This window comes from Bubalus kerabau, chromosome 3, assembly GCF_029407905.1.
Source record: "Bubalus kerabau isolate K-KA32 ecotype Philippines breed swamp buffalo chromosome 3, PCC_UOA_SB_1v2, whole genome shotgun sequence".
Classification (NCBI taxonomy): Eukaryota; Metazoa; Chordata; class Mammalia; order Artiodactyla; family Bovidae; genus Bubalus; species Bubalus kerabau.
In genome coordinates, this window is record NC_073626.1 from 37,068,031 (window position 1) to 37,085,175 (window position 17,145).

General features: G+C 47.5%; 1 protein-coding gene across 1 annotated transcript; it reads right to left on the bottom strand.

Annotated features, from left to right (window-relative positions):
• Positions 1-1,604: 1,604 nt before the first annotated feature.
• On the bottom strand, positions 1,605-14,490 carry APOBEC2 (apolipoprotein B mRNA editing enzyme catalytic subunit 2). Its single transcript, XM_055571451.1, has 3 exons — positions 14,200-14,490; positions 4,845-5,408; positions 1,605-2,008 (listed from the first exon to the last, which is right to left on the bottom strand). Exons 1-2 carry the CDS (start codon positions 14,328-14,330, stop codon positions 4,865-4,867), a joined length of 675 nt encoding a protein of 224 aa, XP_055427426.1. The 5' UTR covers positions 14,331-14,490; the 3' UTR covers positions 1,605-2,008; positions 4,845-4,864.
• Positions 14,491-17,145: the final 2,655 nt, after the last annotated feature.

Genomic DNA, 17,145 nt, shown 5'->3' on the forward strand with positions numbered 1-17,145 from the left:
AATTTGTCCCCTTCTAAGTTCAGAGCAGCACTTTGTCCACTCTTGATTTCCATGGTGGAAGAATAAGGCTCATGGATTTTAGCCAGTGGTTCAGTATCAGGCTTCCCTGGTGGCTCAGAGGTTAAAGCGTCTGCCTGCAGTGTGGGAGACCTGGGTTCGATCTCTGGGTCGGGAAGATCCCCTGGAGAAGGAAATGGCAACCCACTCCAGTATTCTTGCCTGGAGAATCCCATGGACGGAGGAGCCTGATGGGCTACAGTCCATGGGGTCGCAAAGAGTTGGACATGACTGAGCGACTTCACTTGCAGTATCAGAGGTGTGGGGAAACAAGGAGACTATTTCCACCCTCTGTTCTCTTACTGTGGTATTGAGATTAGACAGGCCTATTGATTTTCTTCATAGAATGAATTCTTGGTCTGTCAGAGGACTTGCTGCTTTCCCAATTGTAAAAGAACTGGATTTTAGAAGGGGCTTGTTGAAACATCAGGAGAGCACTGGTTAAATGTAATCTTTGTACTTTAGACTTGTGTTCTTATTGCGTGGCAGCCTGATATGAGGCAGCAGTTTCAAAAAGTATTTGACTTCTGTATCTCTCTGTGTAACAGACAAGTTCTCTATGTTGTAGGGGTAGGGGCAGTGCTGGGAGCAAGTTCACTGTCAAACTTTTAGACTAAGGCTTTTCTTGAAGCTTTGTTTCTGTCTACAGACACAGTGAGGTTGAAAGGGAAGAAAGAATGTACAAAAAAGGAGAGTGGGGTGGTAAGAGGAAACTTAGAATTAAAGTATTTTGTTTAACTCTGCAAATAAATGTTATCACTGGGTCGAAACATTGGTTTTCTAGGATTAGGGTTAATTTGTTTCATGGAGTATGAGCCTTGTTCACATTTCTGTTAACAAAACCTAGTCTTGTGAAGGTCTGGCCGTAAGTGGAATTCCGCAGGGGTGTGATAAAGTGCCCTGTCATTTGCAGATAGTCTTGGGGTCAAATTCCGATGACTTATCACACTTGAAGCCTGGGGAAAGGAGGCATGACCTGATAATCAGAATGGACACATTATTCCTGGAAACCTAGTTAGAGTTTGGCAAACACCCAGAAATTCACATGTGAAATTTTGCTTCTACATAGGATTCAGACAAGAAACGAGACTTTAGACACCATCCTGCCCTCGCCATCAAGTATGACGCACAGACTATCCCTACATTATGTGTATCCAAACATTTAAATCCTACTTCTCGCCCTTTCCTCTTTAATCACGGAGCTAATTGCTTATGGATTGGCAATTGGGATATTTATATTCCTTAGGAACAGGTTTCCTGTGCCTTTTGTTTCATCCTCTGCCATACTCCTTGTTTTCAGAGGAGAGAAAAGCCACTCATTTAGAAGTCATCTTGAGACAGTATTTTCTGAAGGTCAAGACAAAGGTGTGAAGTCTGCATGGGAGTTGGTACATTCTGTGTAGCCCCGGCAAGTTCTGGTTTAAGCCTTTCTTCCACTTTATATAACGTGGCTTGGTTCGTAACCTGGGACATCCCTGTTTCTGGGATTTGCTCACCGTCTATAATTTCTGAATGTTCTAGTTCCTTAAAAAACCTGGTCACAGAAAGACCATGCCACCTCTTTTATTAATGTTGCTGTTTAAAAAAAAAAAAAATCCCAACTTAACATGAGATGCATTTCTAGACATGTTTCAAAGATCTGTTCAGACTTTGGGTCTGAGGCTCTTGGCCCTAAGCCCAACTGGGGGAATAATACGGACCTTCAGTCCCACGGAGCCTGGTGCCATTTCTCTCTTCACAACTCACTTTCCTGTTTCCTAAGAGCAGCCTTAGAGAGAGAGGTACAGCTTAAGGGATTTACAGCGTAAGTGTATTTTGAGTCCTCAGAGGGCCTTCGGCAGTATGATTGGCTGGTGTTGAATGTTGTCCAGCTCCAAGCGGTATTAGGAAGTCGGGCATGTCCCGGATGACCACGTGTGTCATTGCTGTCTCTCGGTGGCAGCAGGCAGACCTTTGTGAGGAAACAAAGCAATGTTACTGAGAGCCCTGCTGGCCCCAAACGACGAAGAGTGTTCTTTTTGAATTAGGGTTTCTTTGTTCCTTCCTCAATGAATGCCTGACTTTCTTCATAGTCACCTGTGATTTCTGTTTTACTCAGGATTGGATTTGTTTCATTATATTTTGGTGTGGTTCACACAGAGAAAGCCCCAGAAGAGATCTGCTTCAACTATGTTACAGCTGCTGCTGTTTAGTCACTAAGTCGTGTATGACTCTTTGCAACTCCATGGACTAGCCAGCCAGGCTGCTCTGTCCATGGGATTTCCCAGGCAAGAATCCTGGAGTGGATTGCCATTTCCTTCTCCAGGGGATCTTCCCAACCCAGGGATAGAACCCATGTCTCCTGCTTGGTGGGTGGTTTCTTTACCACTGAGCCACCTGGGAAGCTTAACTATGTTATCTTGCTTTAACTATATGGTTAAATCCTATTCTGTCATTTTTTCAAAAGATGGAAGAAGACATATGAGACACATTTTCTTTAACAAATGCTCATTTCTTGAGAGTATTTTAATTAAGCAAAGTTCTTTGGGGCTTTTAGATTACAACTTGATTTCATGCCAGTTTTTTTTTTTTTTTTAAACTTCGTACATTTTAACCTCTCCCTTCAGGAATATGAGCAACTCAAACAGAGTACAGGGAAGCATGTTAATGGGTCCAGATAATACAATTATGTACACTAATGGAGGCTTAGAATGTGGAACATGTCCAGTAATATTTTATTAAAAAATAATTTGACTTAGAAGTGGATTTTTCTCTCAAACTGATTTATCTGTTCATGTTGATTTAGATCAGCATAAGAGGCAACTCTCAATTATCCAAAATTAAAAGCTTTTTAATCCTTGAAATGCTTAATTTTTATAGCAGATTTAGCTATTTAATTATTTGACTTAATAGGTAAGACACACTCATCTCTGAGGTCTTGCTAGTTAGGCAGCTGGAAGAAGTGGCCTGTGACTACAAGATCTTTAAGAAGAAAGTATACTAGAGTTAAAATAAGGCTGTCATCATTCTACAGAATTTATGTAGGGTTTATGAGTGCTAGTCCCTACACTAATAAAATCTTCAAGAAATTTTTTGTATTTTCAGAGGTCACCTTTAGAAATCTTTGTATTATTACTCACCACCACTCTTGAGTGGTGTCTTACTTTAAGGTGAGCACGTTATCACATGGCACTGTCTGACCCTGGTCTCACTGAATTCAGTGAATGGGTCCTGCTTTTTTTGTAAGAAATGGCTGAGAACTGTGACTTCGTGGATTGGCGAATGCTCAGCTGGAGAACGATCAACACCCCGTGTGCACAGACCTGCCAGCATCAGGCTCTGGACGTTGATGTTTCCAGAACATGCCCATGAAGCAACATCTCTCTATTGAGACTGAGAGGCACTAGCTTCATGGAAGCATGCTGCTCTCGTGGTTTAATAATCTGTGAGGTGTCCAGAATTAAAGCTGCATAAGAGGGTGTGAAGACCCTTTATTCTCTGGTAAGGGAAATTTTTGATCAGTAACTCAGGTCCTGTAAAGGGACTTAGTCATACATAGCACTTCTGTGGGAGCAAACTAGATCAGACCAAATTCAAAAGGAGACAGTAGGAGATCCTGTACGCTCTTTTCCTGAGGGCAATTGGCCTGTTTCTCTGAAAGAGTCTAATTTACCCTCAGCAAGAGGTCGAATTGACCTTAATTGTGTCCTAATTATTTGCTTAAGTAGCTAATCTTCCAGTTCTCCTATCCCATCTTGATACCTGTTAGGAGGCTACTTCTGAGCTGTTGCCTAATTTGCACACACCTTTTTAACCCTTTAAACATTTCTTTATAGCAGAACTTGCTGCTTTATTATCTCCATTCCTGAATTCATCGTTTTTCTGCAAGTTCTGCTGAGGTCTTCTCAACATAAGAGAAGTGTTCTTGCATTGTATGTTCACACAGCAATTCCTGGTCTCCCTCGAAGCAGAACCATTTTTTTGAAAACATGAGTTTCTCTGCCTCCCTTCTCCTCACAAAGAGTTGAATACAAATTCATTCAAGGACATTCAAAAGTACCAAAAATGAGGGGAAAAAATGCCCCTGTAGGAATGAAAAACGAGCATTAAAGGAAAAATAGAATGGTAAGATTGCAAATGGGGTGGGGGCAGAGTGTCTAGAAGGTGTCTAGAGTTTATAAGTTTGGACAGGTGGACATGGGGACTTGTTAGAGGACTGAAATATCTTTGCTTTTCAGTAACAGGTCCTTGTGGGCATCCCAGCTGGTGAAGTAGTGAAGAATCCACCTGCTAAATGCAGGAGATACAAGAGTCATTGAGGGTTCAATCCTTGTGTTGGAAAGATCCCCTGGAGTAGGAAATGGCAATCGGCTCCAGTATTCTTACCTGAAAATTCCATGCACAGAGGAGCCTGACAGGCTACAGCTCATGGGGCCGCAAAGATGTGGACATGACCAAGCGATTGAGCATGTGTGCACGCACATACACACACACACACACACGTGCGCATGTGCAACAGGTCCTTATACCATCCTCATCTTAGAAAGTTATTGAGTCTCATCAAAGCTTTTGGATTTCTATCACCCTTGAGCACTCTAAGTTAGGGAGAAAGTCAGTTTGATATAAAAGGATAGGAGAGAAAGGATTTAGGAAGAGGAATTTAGAGGAAAGAGAAAAGGAAGGATCTAAGAATGTTGTTACCACCAACCAGAAAAAACAAAAAACAGATGAAATCCTTTCAAAGGAAAATCAAAGAGACCACTCATTCCACCTGACCTTCTACCCAAGTTGACAGTGAACAGACTCACGTGAGGCTGAACCTAGCTGCCTACTTCAGGATGTCTGCCAACTTCTCCTCATAGTACAGGAAGTTCTCCTGAATGTCCTCCCAGGGCTCAAAGGCCTTGGATTCACCCTCTTCTTGCTCCACGAAATTCTGCCAGATGTACTCGAAGTCCTGGGGCTTCATGATGCGAAGTCTGCAGCCGGCTTCCTTCAGCTTCCTGAGAGCGGCCTGTATCTCAGGCTCTTCCCACATGAACAGCCGCCCCACCAGGATGAGCAGGCGCAGGTTCTTGGTCTTGTTGAGGGTCTTGACGATGCGGTCCGCGCAGGCCGCGCAGGGACTGGAGGACACATACCAGGTGACCACGTAGCGCAGGGCGGGGTCGAAGGTCGGCATGATGCTGTTGAAGAAGGCTTCCTCTGCATGGGCAGTGGCGTGCTCGTCCTCCAGATACCCCCGAGAGGCCTGCACTTGGCCTCCCTTGCTCTGCGCTTCCACCACATAGCAGAGGAAGGTCTTGTTCCTGCCGGAGCTGTACTCCACATTCCGGAACTGAAACTTAAAGTAGTGGGCAGGCAGTCGCTCCCTATGGGTCAAGGAGACAAAGGTACAGGGAAAGAGAGTGGGTAATGAGTTCTTGTTCTAGGACTCGCCTGGAGTAGGTGGCTTTCCAAGATCAATTCCCCCGGGGACAGATTCATTCTCTCCACTGAAACAGGCCTTGCCTATATGCTAACGGTGGTGACAAAGGCATGAAGGAATGCAAATGGTGTATCTAAAGGAGAAGAGAGAACGTGGAGTGCGGTGTGCATCCTGGACACCACACTAGCACAGATCTTCAAACACACCTTCACTCCCAACACATGGCACATGTTCAGAGTTCTAATTCAGTGACTCTTTAACCCGACTGTACATTAGAATCCACTGGAGGAGCTACAAATGTCTGTGCTGGTGCCCCACACCAATAAATCAGAACATTTGGAGGAGGCCCGGGCATCAGTATTAAAAAAAAAAAAAAAATGCTCCAGATGATTCAAATAAGTAGCCAGGTTTGAAAAGCAGTGTCCAAATAGTATTACAAAGTAGCAAGCATGTAAAAATTCTCATGACAAAGCAAGGCAAAGATTGTGCAGAGTATTTCATGCTTTCATAATCTCTCCTTGTCACTCACGGATATTGCATCTCAGGTAAGGGGTGGCCTAAAATGTGCGGTCCCAGGCTCTCCCAAGGACTTTCTCATGTCATCTTTTCCCTCAGGCGAAAGAATGGTTGTCATGTAAGTGTCCAAGAAGGTTTATTTTTGAGGCTAGGCTATCTCAGGGTACTTTGATATGAATTAACTTGTGTAGTATTGACACATTTCAAAACCATAAAAGACTTAGCCTCTGTTCTTTAGATGCTTATAATCTACCAGCTAGATTCTAGCTGGAAAGAAAAGATGTAAATAAGACAGCTGAGAACAGTAGAAGACTGCTGAAAATGACGAAGTGGAGTAAGGACCCATGGTGAAGTTTCTTGAAAGTTTAGCCTTGACTTGGAAGTCAATAGAGCATTGTTACAGGTTCCTGAGGAAAGAAAAGTATAATGAAACAGGTCCATGGAAGAGTTACAGGGGTGACTTTAGGGAGAGAGAGTGAAGCTGGGGAAAACTCTGAAATTTGGGAAGCCCACTTGGTGACTTAGGGCACCAGACTTGGTGAGGAATATGTCCAGTGGCTTCCAGGGGAGGTGGATGATTAGCAAATGAAAGCAGCAGAAAAAGGCCAGGTGTTTCAAAAAGTTTGGTAATAATAAGGTAAGAAAAAAAGAGAAGCTAAAGAAGCAAGCATCAGAATTGAAGATTGTCTTGTTTGTATGTGCATGTTTTTCTAAAATAGGGAAGATTTGTGCAGGTTTGAAAGCCAGATGGTGATTTCAGCCATGAAATTAAAAGATGCTTACTCCTTGGAAGGAAAGTTATGACCAACCTAGATAGCATATTGAAAAGCAGAGACATTACTTTGCCAATAAAGGTCTGTCTAGTCAAGGCTATGGTTTTTCCAGTGGTCATGTATGGATGTGAGAGTTGGACTGTGAAGAAAGCTGAGCACCAAAGAATTGATGCCTTTCAACTGTGGTGTTGGAGAAGACTCTTGAGAGTCCCTTGGACTGCAAGGAGATCCAACCAGTCTATCCTAAAGGAGATCAGTCCTGGGTGTTCTTTGGAAGGACTGATACTAAAGCTGAAACTCCTATACTTTGGCCACCTCATGCAAAGAGTTGACTCATTGAAAAGACACTGATCCTGGGAGGGATTGGGGGCAGGAGAAGAAGGGGATGACAGAGGATGAGATGGCTGGATGGCATCACCAACTTGATGGACATGAGTTTGGGTAAACTCCGGGAGTTGGTGATGGACAGGGAGGCCTGGCATGCTGCGATTCATGGGGTCGCAAAGAGTTGGACACGACTGAGCGACTGAACTGAACTGAACTGAACTGAACTGAAGGCCAAGGAGAATGAAGAGGCTGTAAGAAGAGAGACTGAAAAGGTCAGAAGGAGAGGAGGGGATGAGTACCAGCTGGAGAGGCTGAATGTTTTCTTTTAAAAAATGTAATCTCAGATTTCCTGGTGGTCTACCAGTTAAGAATCAGCCTGCCAGTGCAGAGGACAGGGGTTCGATCCCTGCTCCGGGAAGATTCCACATGCCGAGGAGCAGCTAAGCCCTCATGATGCGACTATTGTGCCCTGCTCCCTAGAGCCTGTGCTCCACAACAAGAGAAGCCTCCGAAATGAGAAACCCTGCTTGCTGCAACTAGAGAAAGCCCACATGCATTGATGAAGACCCAGTGCAGACAAAAATAAAAACCTTTAAAAAATGTGATCTCTGTGGTTGCCCCAGAGGATCCCCAACTAGTAGCTCTGCTCTTTCTTCCCTACACTCCTTCCCTCCCCCCAGAGAGGTCACCCAACTCCCTGGGCTGCAGGGGGATCCCTGGTATCCCAGGGCCTTGGCTTCTTAGTGATAAGTAGCAGGTGCCAAAGAGCTGAGTAAATGTGAGCTGTTTCCCTGCAGCTGTCCCCTCCCCCATCACCAAATTTTCCCCACCTAGGTTTCCATGTCCCTTGCTGTCAGGTTAAGTTTCCACTGTGGAGATGGATGTGTTTGGGGCCCCAGCCCCGGGATTCCTTTGGGTACTATCTTTAGCTCTCTTAAGTCCCTCTGTCCCTGGTTGAATGTGTTTATTATTTACTTAACATTTGGGGAGAAAGGATGGCTTGATGATTCCCCTCTCCTCTTTCAGTCCCTGCTGGGAAGTCACTTACACTGAGCTCTTCCCCGGTAAACTCACCCCAGAAGACCACTCCTCAACTCAGCCAGTTGCTAAATGATCCTTTCACTTCCTAGAGTGGCTTTTTTTTCTCCTGAGAAGCACAGAGCCTACCTTTCTTGCTGAAACCTTTTTTTTCCCCCTCTCTAATCAGTGCCAGACCACCCCCAATCCCACCCCCACCCCCCCAACCATCCCCAAGTCCAATCCAGAGCCACCTGTAGGATGGATTCACAGGTAAAGGTTTTGGAAGGATTCATAGCTGCTTGGTTGGCTTGGGGGCTTCAGCAGTAGCTTCCTATGTGGTCCCTCAGGTTTCCTTTCAGAAACTGAAAGTATTGCTCCAACTTTGCCAAGTACAGCCCAGTCAAGAAGACATGTGTGGCCCAGTGTGAGGTTGCATGTTGGCTGGATGGTCTACAACTGATGCTTCTCTCAGTCTGTCCTCCTCTTCTTTAGGCAAGAGGAAAGGACCCAGAGAAATGGGAAGGCCAATGGAGAGGAAGAACATTCACTTCTCCATAAATATCGGTTTCCAACTCCTGGGGCCAGCAGCCTCATGGTCTGCACTGTCACTCAGCAGGGCTTTCTGGACCCAGTACCACAGAAAGGGAAGTGCATTCAAGGGGCAAAGGAAGGTCACGGAAGGTCTCGGCTCCCAGTCTTTGTTGGAATTTGTTCAGAGACTGAGCCTGCTTGGCTTCTCAGTGGAATTCTTGGTTTTTCTAGAAGGAGCATACAGGTTGAATGAGGTTCTTTGGGCTTTTCAGACTGAAACAGCCAGGTCCTGGAGGGCCACCAGGAGAGCAGAGGTGGTCTGAAATTTCTCCAGAGAGCTAGCCAACGTGGTCATCTTGGGTTATGTTATAGAATCACAAAGTAAGTCAACACTATTATGCCCACTCGGCTTCCCTGGTGGCTCAATAATAAAGAATCCATCTGCCAATGCAGGAGACATGGGTTCGATCCCTGGGTCAGGAAGATCCCCTGGAGAAGGAAATGGCAACCCATTCCAGTGTTCTTGCTTGTGAAATCCGATGGACAGAGGAGCTTGGCGGGCTACAGTCCATGAGGTCGCAAAAGAGTCGGACATGACAGAGCGACTAAATAACCTTATGCCCACTAGTGGAAAGACAGAAATAGTGACAGTGACTTTGTAGATAATCACACACATCTTTTATTTCCTAGTAGCATGACATGCTCCAGTACCATACTTACATATAGCTCTTTGCTGTCAACCCCAGCAGATCTTTTCCTGGTGAAGTGTGAGTGTGAGTGTGTGTGTGAGTGTGTGTGTGTGTGTGTGTGTGTGTGTGTGAGTGTGTGAGTGTATGTTGGAGTGGTGGCCAGGAGAGAGATGCTGATGATAGATTTCTTCACGTGGGCCCAGTCCCTTCTTCAAGCACAGAAACTAACAGCATAACTCCTACTCCCTCCTGCCAACTTCAGCACCTCCTTAGGAACCATTTCCTCATACTTTCTGCAAACAAGGCTATTCACACTTCATCTCCTTAGACTTGAGTTTCTGGACATGGCAGTTCTCTAGGCTGGAAACCAAGAATCCTTATATCTAGAAAAAGAGGGACAACTGCTTGATGGATGGAGAAGATATGTGACTCAATGTAATATATATATATATATATATATATATATATATATATATATTCCCCCCCCCTCACTTTTACATTAAAAAACATTTGCATTTCCTAAATCTAGACAGTGAAGGCAAGCAACTTGGAGGGCAGTGGAAGCTCCTCCGAGATTATAGACATTTGCCCCCCAAATAATCCATGAAGCAGTAAACCTACTCACAGGTAATTGAGTGGTGACTCATTTCCACTTTGCTCACTAGACCTTTTCATGACCTACTCAATTGAAAGAGGCAGAATTGCCAATCTGAGTTTCCTTTCCCCTTTCTCAGACCACTTTTCAAAGTGGATGCTACAGAGCAGGCATCGTCAGAAGGAGGACTGTGGGGAAACAGAGTTCTAACAGCCAGACTTCCTGGAGCTAAGAAGGTGTTTGATGGGCTGCTAGCTCCTGACTGGCAGTTCTGGATGGGATTCCGCAAGCCCTGGGCCCGCCCTTTTTCTTGGGCCCGCCCTGTTTCTCAGAGGAATGCCATCCTGCACATATGCTTCCACCTTCCCCTGACCCTCAGAGGAGACCAGAGTCCGTGACCATCTTCTGTCCTTTATGAAACAAGCCTTTGCAGTCTGCTCAGGAGTCCAGGTGAGGGGCGAGCAGTCACAGCATTAACAGTGGCATTGAAGGCCCCCGACTCCTGGCCCAGCCCTTCTCTGAACCCTGCTTCTCCTCTCTCTCCTCACGTGGGTGGAGTAAACGACTGGTGGCTAAAGAAGTGGTTGAAAGGAGACTCACTGCCTGTGCCATTTATCTCTGTTCCAGAATAACCCCTTTGATAGCAGGTTCAGCTTCATGTAAAATCATACAGAACATAACTAGAGATAAAGACAAACACACAGCAAGGGGTGCTGCCAGGCAGAGCTGCAGCTGAGATGGAGGGATGGGGAACCAACCCATTCAGGTGCCCCAGAGCTTCCCTCAAGCAAGCTGAGTTCAGAAGCAAAAGAGAACCAGAGGAATTCTCTTGTGAGCCTAGTGCTGTCGGATCTTTGTATATATATTAATAATATATCTGGAACTTCTCCCCTCAAGAAGCTCTCCCTGATGGTTAGGGAGTTTGGGGTCGATGTGTACACACTGCTATATTTAAAATGGATAATCAGCAAGGACCTACAGTATAGCACAGGGAACTCTGCTCAGTGTTATGTGGCAGCCTGGATGGGAGGGCGGTTGAGGGACCATGGATACATGTGTATGTATGGTGAGTCCCTTTGTTGTCCACCTGAAACTCACAACATTGTTAATCAGCTATGAGGTGACAGTCATTCAGTTGTGTCCGACTCTTTACAATCCCATGGACTGTAGCCCACCAGGCTCCTCTGTCCATGAATTCTCCAGGCAAGAATACTAGAGTGGGTTGCCATGCCCTCCTCCAGGGGATCTTCCCAACCCAGGGATCGAACTCAAGTCTCTTGCATCTCCTGCATTGGCAGGCAGGTTCTTTACCATTAGCGCCACCTGGGAAGCCTGACTTCACCTACTAGCTTTGGGCAAATTATCTCTCCCTCTGAAGTTCGGTTTCCTCATCCAAAAGACAGACTGAGTAATCTCACCTCTCTTTGGACAACGGTTGACTTTTGAAAATTAAACCTGGTACTGAAGGATGGTGCCTTCTCTGGGCCTCAGGTCTTCCCCTTTTAAGCACATCCCTCCTCTGCCCTTCCATTCCTGTTCAGAGGGTTCTCTCTCTCAGTGCTTTTTTTTTTTTTTTTTTTGGTAAAGCCCTGATTTCTAACATTTGCTGCTTTCCTGTATACACACCCACTGTGGAGATTTCAAGAAACCAACAGGAAGTCAGTGGACACAGACGTGGTAAGAGATGAGTCCAACGGGCTCTCAGCTGAGGCATGAACAGGCCTGGGCACACCGCTGCTGCTATAGGCCTTTTGCTAGCATTTTCTATCACATCATTTTTAATGTTCTTAAGTCTGCTTTCTTTTTTTTTTCTGACCGAGTCACGCAGCCTGTAGGATCTTAGTTCCCTGACCATGGATTAAACCTGGGCCCTCGGGAGGGAAAGTGCCCAGCCCTAACCCCTGGACCACCTGGGAATTCCCTGCTTTCTATCCCGAGTGCCCTATTCACACCAGAATCACGACAAGTGGGCACATTTCTCCTTATTCGTACCTGGTAGTGCCCCTGCTCTCAGACTGTTTGCTCAAAAGCCATCTGCTGTTCTAGTCTGGGGCCCTGTTCTAAAGAGCAGTGTGATGAGACCCTCCCCCAGGGAGGCTGGGCTTTGCTGGCCCTTTGATGCCAGGACACCTGGAGAGCGGAGGAGAGGAGAGCTTTCCCTCGGCCTGTCCCCTCACAGACACAGCCGCACCTCAGGGCTATTTTAAGTTGTCTGTTTACCCTCAGGGGCCCAGGAGACAGATCATCACAGCTGTTCCTTGTGTCCGGGAAATACGAAGGGCTCCACCTTCCTCCTGAACTGCTCTCAGAGTGTCCAGAAAGTGGCCCTCCTGTGCCTCACTGGGGAGCCTTGGCTCAGGAAGCCTTTGCACCTCACCACCTGGAGGATGGAGACAGGTGGGAGCTCTGTTTGGGAGACCAGTGAGAAGGACGCTAGGCTGGAGTCAGAAAGCGTGCCTCTTACAGTTCTGTGGTCTCGGAACGTGCCTGGGCCTCCCTGACTCTGTTTCCCCAGCTGTAGTGTGATGGTGATACAGCTCCTCTCTCAGCCTCACGGTGAGGCTGGAATGAGCTCGGGTGTGCTGGCATCATAAACCCTCGGACACTTGTCCGTGACATCAGAGGATTTAATCTCTCAAAACCCACCACCCTGAGCTCCCAAAGCATGTTCAACTCGGCAAACATACTCTCTCTTCTGAGCTGCCCCTGCCCCTGTGCCGGGGAGATTACAGCACAGCACAGAGTGGGTGTGCCTCTGTGTGTGTGAGAGACACAGACCAAGGCCAGCATGGGCCAGCATACTTAGCTGTTAGAAAAAGGATCTCTTTCCATAAAAAGCCACTGGAATGGAGGACTCTCCCCGCCTGGCGGCCCCTAAGCTCTCCCTATGTCTATATTAATCTGTGCCCTGTGGCTCCTTTAATCCTGGGACGAGGGTGACATTACTCGGTTGGCCACGGACAAGTACAAGTTCAGGGGCTCTTCCCTGAAGCCTTGCCTCAGGAACTAGGATACATTTCCCTCAGGTTCTCTTAGAAACCGGAAAATGTCTCAGCGGGAAGGGGACTTGGGAATCAAGTAGCACAACTTCCTAAGGTTCCAAATGAAAAAACTGCAGCCAGGCCAGGACTGGAAAAACACTAACCCAGCTTCAAACAGCAAGTCCCAATCACCTCTAGGGTTCCTTCTGCCCTTGAAGGCATCATGCCTCCATTCTTCCCGGAATTTCTCTTCCTGTGACCCCTCCTCTGCCTGTGGGCATTGCTGGAGACTCCCGTGAAAGAATCCTATGCCCCTACATACTCAGTCTCTGGGTCAGGACGATCCCCTGGAGGAGGAAATGGCAACCCACTCCAGTATTCTTGCCGGGAGAATCCCATGAAGAGAGGAGCCTGGTGGGCTACAGTCCATGGGGTCGCAAAGACTCGGACATGACTTAATGACTAAACAACAACAACAACAAATTCCCTTCTTAGTCTTTGTTCAGGAATTTAGCAGAATCTTCTGCCAAAAGGACAGGAAGAGAAGAGGAGGCTGACTGCCCTGTTTCATTCCTGGAGGTGGCATCATCTAGACAAGGCAGGGGGACCCTCTTTGGAGCCTCAGCATTCTCTGCTCTAGGTCCTGCTCCCTCCAGGCTGTGGTGGAGGGTGAAGGAACACCTCCCCTGCCCAGAAGTTCCAGCCCTGGCCTGTGTTACCTGGCCTGTAACCTCTCTTTTACCCTGGGGGCAGATGCGAATCTCAGCCCCTGGGGAGATTCAGAGATGATGCAGCAAGAAAAACAGACTGCTTCTCACTCTAGCTTGGAAAAGGATGGATCTGTCTTTCCTGCCTTAGGCTCTTCTACCTCAGGGAGAAGCTGTAAAGAAAGAGAGGGAGACATATGGGCAGAGGAGAGGCCCACTCAGAAGCAGGGACAGAAGTTGAAGGAGGAGGTTCTCTGGGACCGTATTGAAATGTGCTGGCGGTATCCCATGATCTCACCAAATTCGCCGGGACTAAACTGCTTTTACCCAGAGAGGAAGGTGACGCCTCAACACCAGGAAGCCCCAGGGCTGGTTTCCTTCTCAGGGTCCTCTATTCCTGAGTTCTACCTCTGCTGATCGGAGGTGTCACTCTGAGAAGCCCAGAGCGTGTTGCTGCTGCTTCCCACGTGGTGCACACCGGTGTGCTCTCAAGGCTGCGGTGACCCTGACCCCTACTATTACCATCCTAGGTCCCCCAGCCTGTCCCGCCTGCTTCCTGCCGGGGAGCAGGAGCCCAGCCCACGCCCAGCTCTCACCCGGTGACGATCTCAAAGGGCGGCAGCTCAATCAGCTCCTTCAGCTTCTCGGGGTCCTCTAGGTTCTCCACGTCCTCGCCATTCTGGGAGGCGGGCTCCGCGGCCGCCGCGGCCTCTTCTTTCTGAGCCATGGAGGGGCTGAGGCTCTGGAGTCAATGAGAAAGAGGGGAGAGGCGGCGGGTCTGGGCCAAGGCCTGGCGGCAGAGTCCCAAGCAGCTGTCAGCAGCTAAATCTGCCTGGGGTGATGGGAAAAGGATGGGGGCAGGCCAGGCGAGTGTGCTCAGCCCCTGGCCCGCAGGCTTTATAGCCAGAGGCCCCTCCCCCAGCTTCTCTGGCTCTATCTTTTTTTAATTGAGTGACGGCGGGTGCGGGGATGGGGGGAATGGAAAATCTGGCCATCGGTGTCCCCTATTTATCAGAAGCAGAGACAGGAAGCTGGCAGGTGGGGATGGCTTGGCCTGCACCCCTGCCCCCCGCACCGGGTTACACAGGTCTTCACATTCTCTTTCTCTTCCTCCCTAACCGTTTTTTCTTCTTTCTCCCCAACCCAGCTCGCCTGGGGAGATTGCGGAAGGGACCTAGGGTGGGTGAGTTTTCAGAGGGGAGCTCTCTCAGGTTTAAGCGGGACAAGGCTTGTGTCGAAAGGGACCCAGGCCAGCCTGACTAGGGGAACTTGGGTTCAGGGAAGGAGGGTCCTGAGATGGGGTGAGGGGGATAAGTACTGCCGATGGGGAAGACACTGTGAACTGTTAACCAAAGGGAGTGCATGCTGATTTGCCTATAATGATGCCTAATGCAACATCACAGCCACTGGGAGCCTCCAGAAGTAACTATATTGCCATTGACTAAGCTTAGAGTTCTGGAAATAGGCCAGGCAGTGACTTTAGTGTTTTCTGTGTGACATCGGACTTAATGCGCTCAACCATCCTGGGAGGTCATGTGGATTATCCCCATTTTACACAGAAAGGTTAAGGGCCCTGTTTGGGGTCATCAGCCCCAAAGCAGCAGGGCCAGGATTAAAATGAGGACTTTTTGTTCCTGAGGCCAAACATTCAACTGCTGTGTGTGTTCCCTCTCATTTGGTCCTTTATTTGTTTAATAAATATTTATTGAGCATCTATTATATGCCAAGGGCTGATTCAGTTACTGGGGCATGGCAAAGAACAGAACAAAGGAAAATCCTTGCCCTCATGGAGTGAGGGGGTTGGACAATATACAGGGTAAGTAATATACATGGTCTGTTTGGTACTGCTAGGAAGAAAAGGCAGAGAAGGGGGACAGAGTGACACGTTTTTTTTATAGGATGGCCAGAGAAGAACTTTGAAAAGGAAATAATTGAGAAAAGATCTGAAAAAGCTGAGGGATATAATTCTAGGGATATCTAAGGGGGAAGTGTTCCAAGGAGCACAGGTCCTCAGGTGGGAGCATTCCTGGTGTGTTTCAGGACCAAGTAGGGACATTTGTGTGGCTTGGGAGTCTTAGGAGGTGAGGCCAGAGAGATAAACAAAGGCTAAGTAGGCTGGCATCACCGACTCAATGGGCACGAATTTGAGCAAGCTCCAGGAGATAGTGTAGGACAGGGAAGCCTGGTGTACTGCAGTCCATGGGGTCACAGAGAGTCAGCTCCGACTTAGCGACTGAACGAGTACGCTGGGGCCTTAGGGGCTGTTCTAAGGACCTTGGCTTTTTCTGAGTGAGATAGGAAGACATTGTCTTTGAACAGATGAGTCACATGGTCTGACAGATATTTGTAGGCTCACCCAGGCAGCTTTGTTGAGAACAGAGCAAAGGTGAGAAAGAGCAGAAGCAGAAGGACTGGTTAGAAGCCTGTTGAAACTAATGAAAGCTGACTGGGGCGCCTGGAGCAGCCCCTGAGCTGGAGCAGTGTCAGGAGGGACTGGATGAATTTTGGTCCTCACATGGTGGGTGCTGAGCTGGGGCCATGGCTTTTTGTGTCTAGGGGAGTGCAAACATTCTCAGGGCAATAGAAGGTGGGGGTCAGAGTCACCAAGAGGCTGAAAATGAGGAACCTAAGAATGTTGGGGAACTAGTCTGAACATAGCTCCCGGAGCTAGTCAGGGGTGGTGATGAGAAGGTAGGGGACCCTTTCCATGGTCTACTTAGAGGATAGGAGTCAGCATGGTTGGGAGGATCAGGGGCTCTCTCCTCCGGAGAGTTCTGGGCAGCATGGCACCCTATGAGTAAGAGGCCCAAGCATTTTGATCTGTCATAGCTTATGTCTGTTGTCCAAGTATAATTGTTACTGGCTCCCCAGTCACTCCCAAAGTGCCCCAGTACAGAGACTATATGGTCATCTTCCTTATTAGGCTTGTTGCTAATTCTGGCATTCTTATCCAGAAGTTATTTATTTTTTTTTCAGGCATTTTTCCAGGGGATGTAAGGCACAGGATAGTGATAGTAGTGTGAGTGTCCTCAGAGAAAAGGCGGTGATAGCTGATAAATAACAAACACACGTTATTATTATAATTAGCATCTCACCAACAACCAACATTTAAATGCAAAGAGATCACTTCATCCTTTTATTTGATCAGCAATTATTGAGGGCTTCTAAGAGCCAGACACTCCTGGAGTAAACACCAAGAATACGGACATGAATGAGGTGCTGCCCCACGAGGAACAGCTCCCAGTCTTAATAGCTTTGCGGGGGCATTCGGGCACTCAGGCTCTCATTATCACCTTTGGTCCTCACGCCTGTCTCACAGGGGTATGTATTATTGTCTTCATTTTGCAGGTTAGAGCCCTGTAGCTCAGAAAGGTGATTTGTATAAGATCACACGAGGAGTTAAGTCCAGGTCTTCTGAGCTTATGTTCTTATTTTCAGGGCCGCGCCCAGCTAGCTCTGATGGATACGTCTCTAAAGCATCATCTCCCACTTCTGGCTGCAGCTACTGGACTAAGGAAGAGTAAAATGTCTTGCAGCAGGGA

Excerpts from the sequence above, each read along its gene's own strand:
- APOBEC2 (XM_055571451.1), bottom strand. The coding sequence starts at position 14,330 with ATGGCTCAGAAAGAAGAGGCCGCGGCGGCCGCGGAGCCCGCCTCCCAG. Across the intron at positions 5,409-14,199 it reads CCCTTTGAGATCGTCACCGG|GGAGCGACTGCCTGCCCACT; the intron begins GTGAGAGCTGGG and ends CTTGACCCATAG.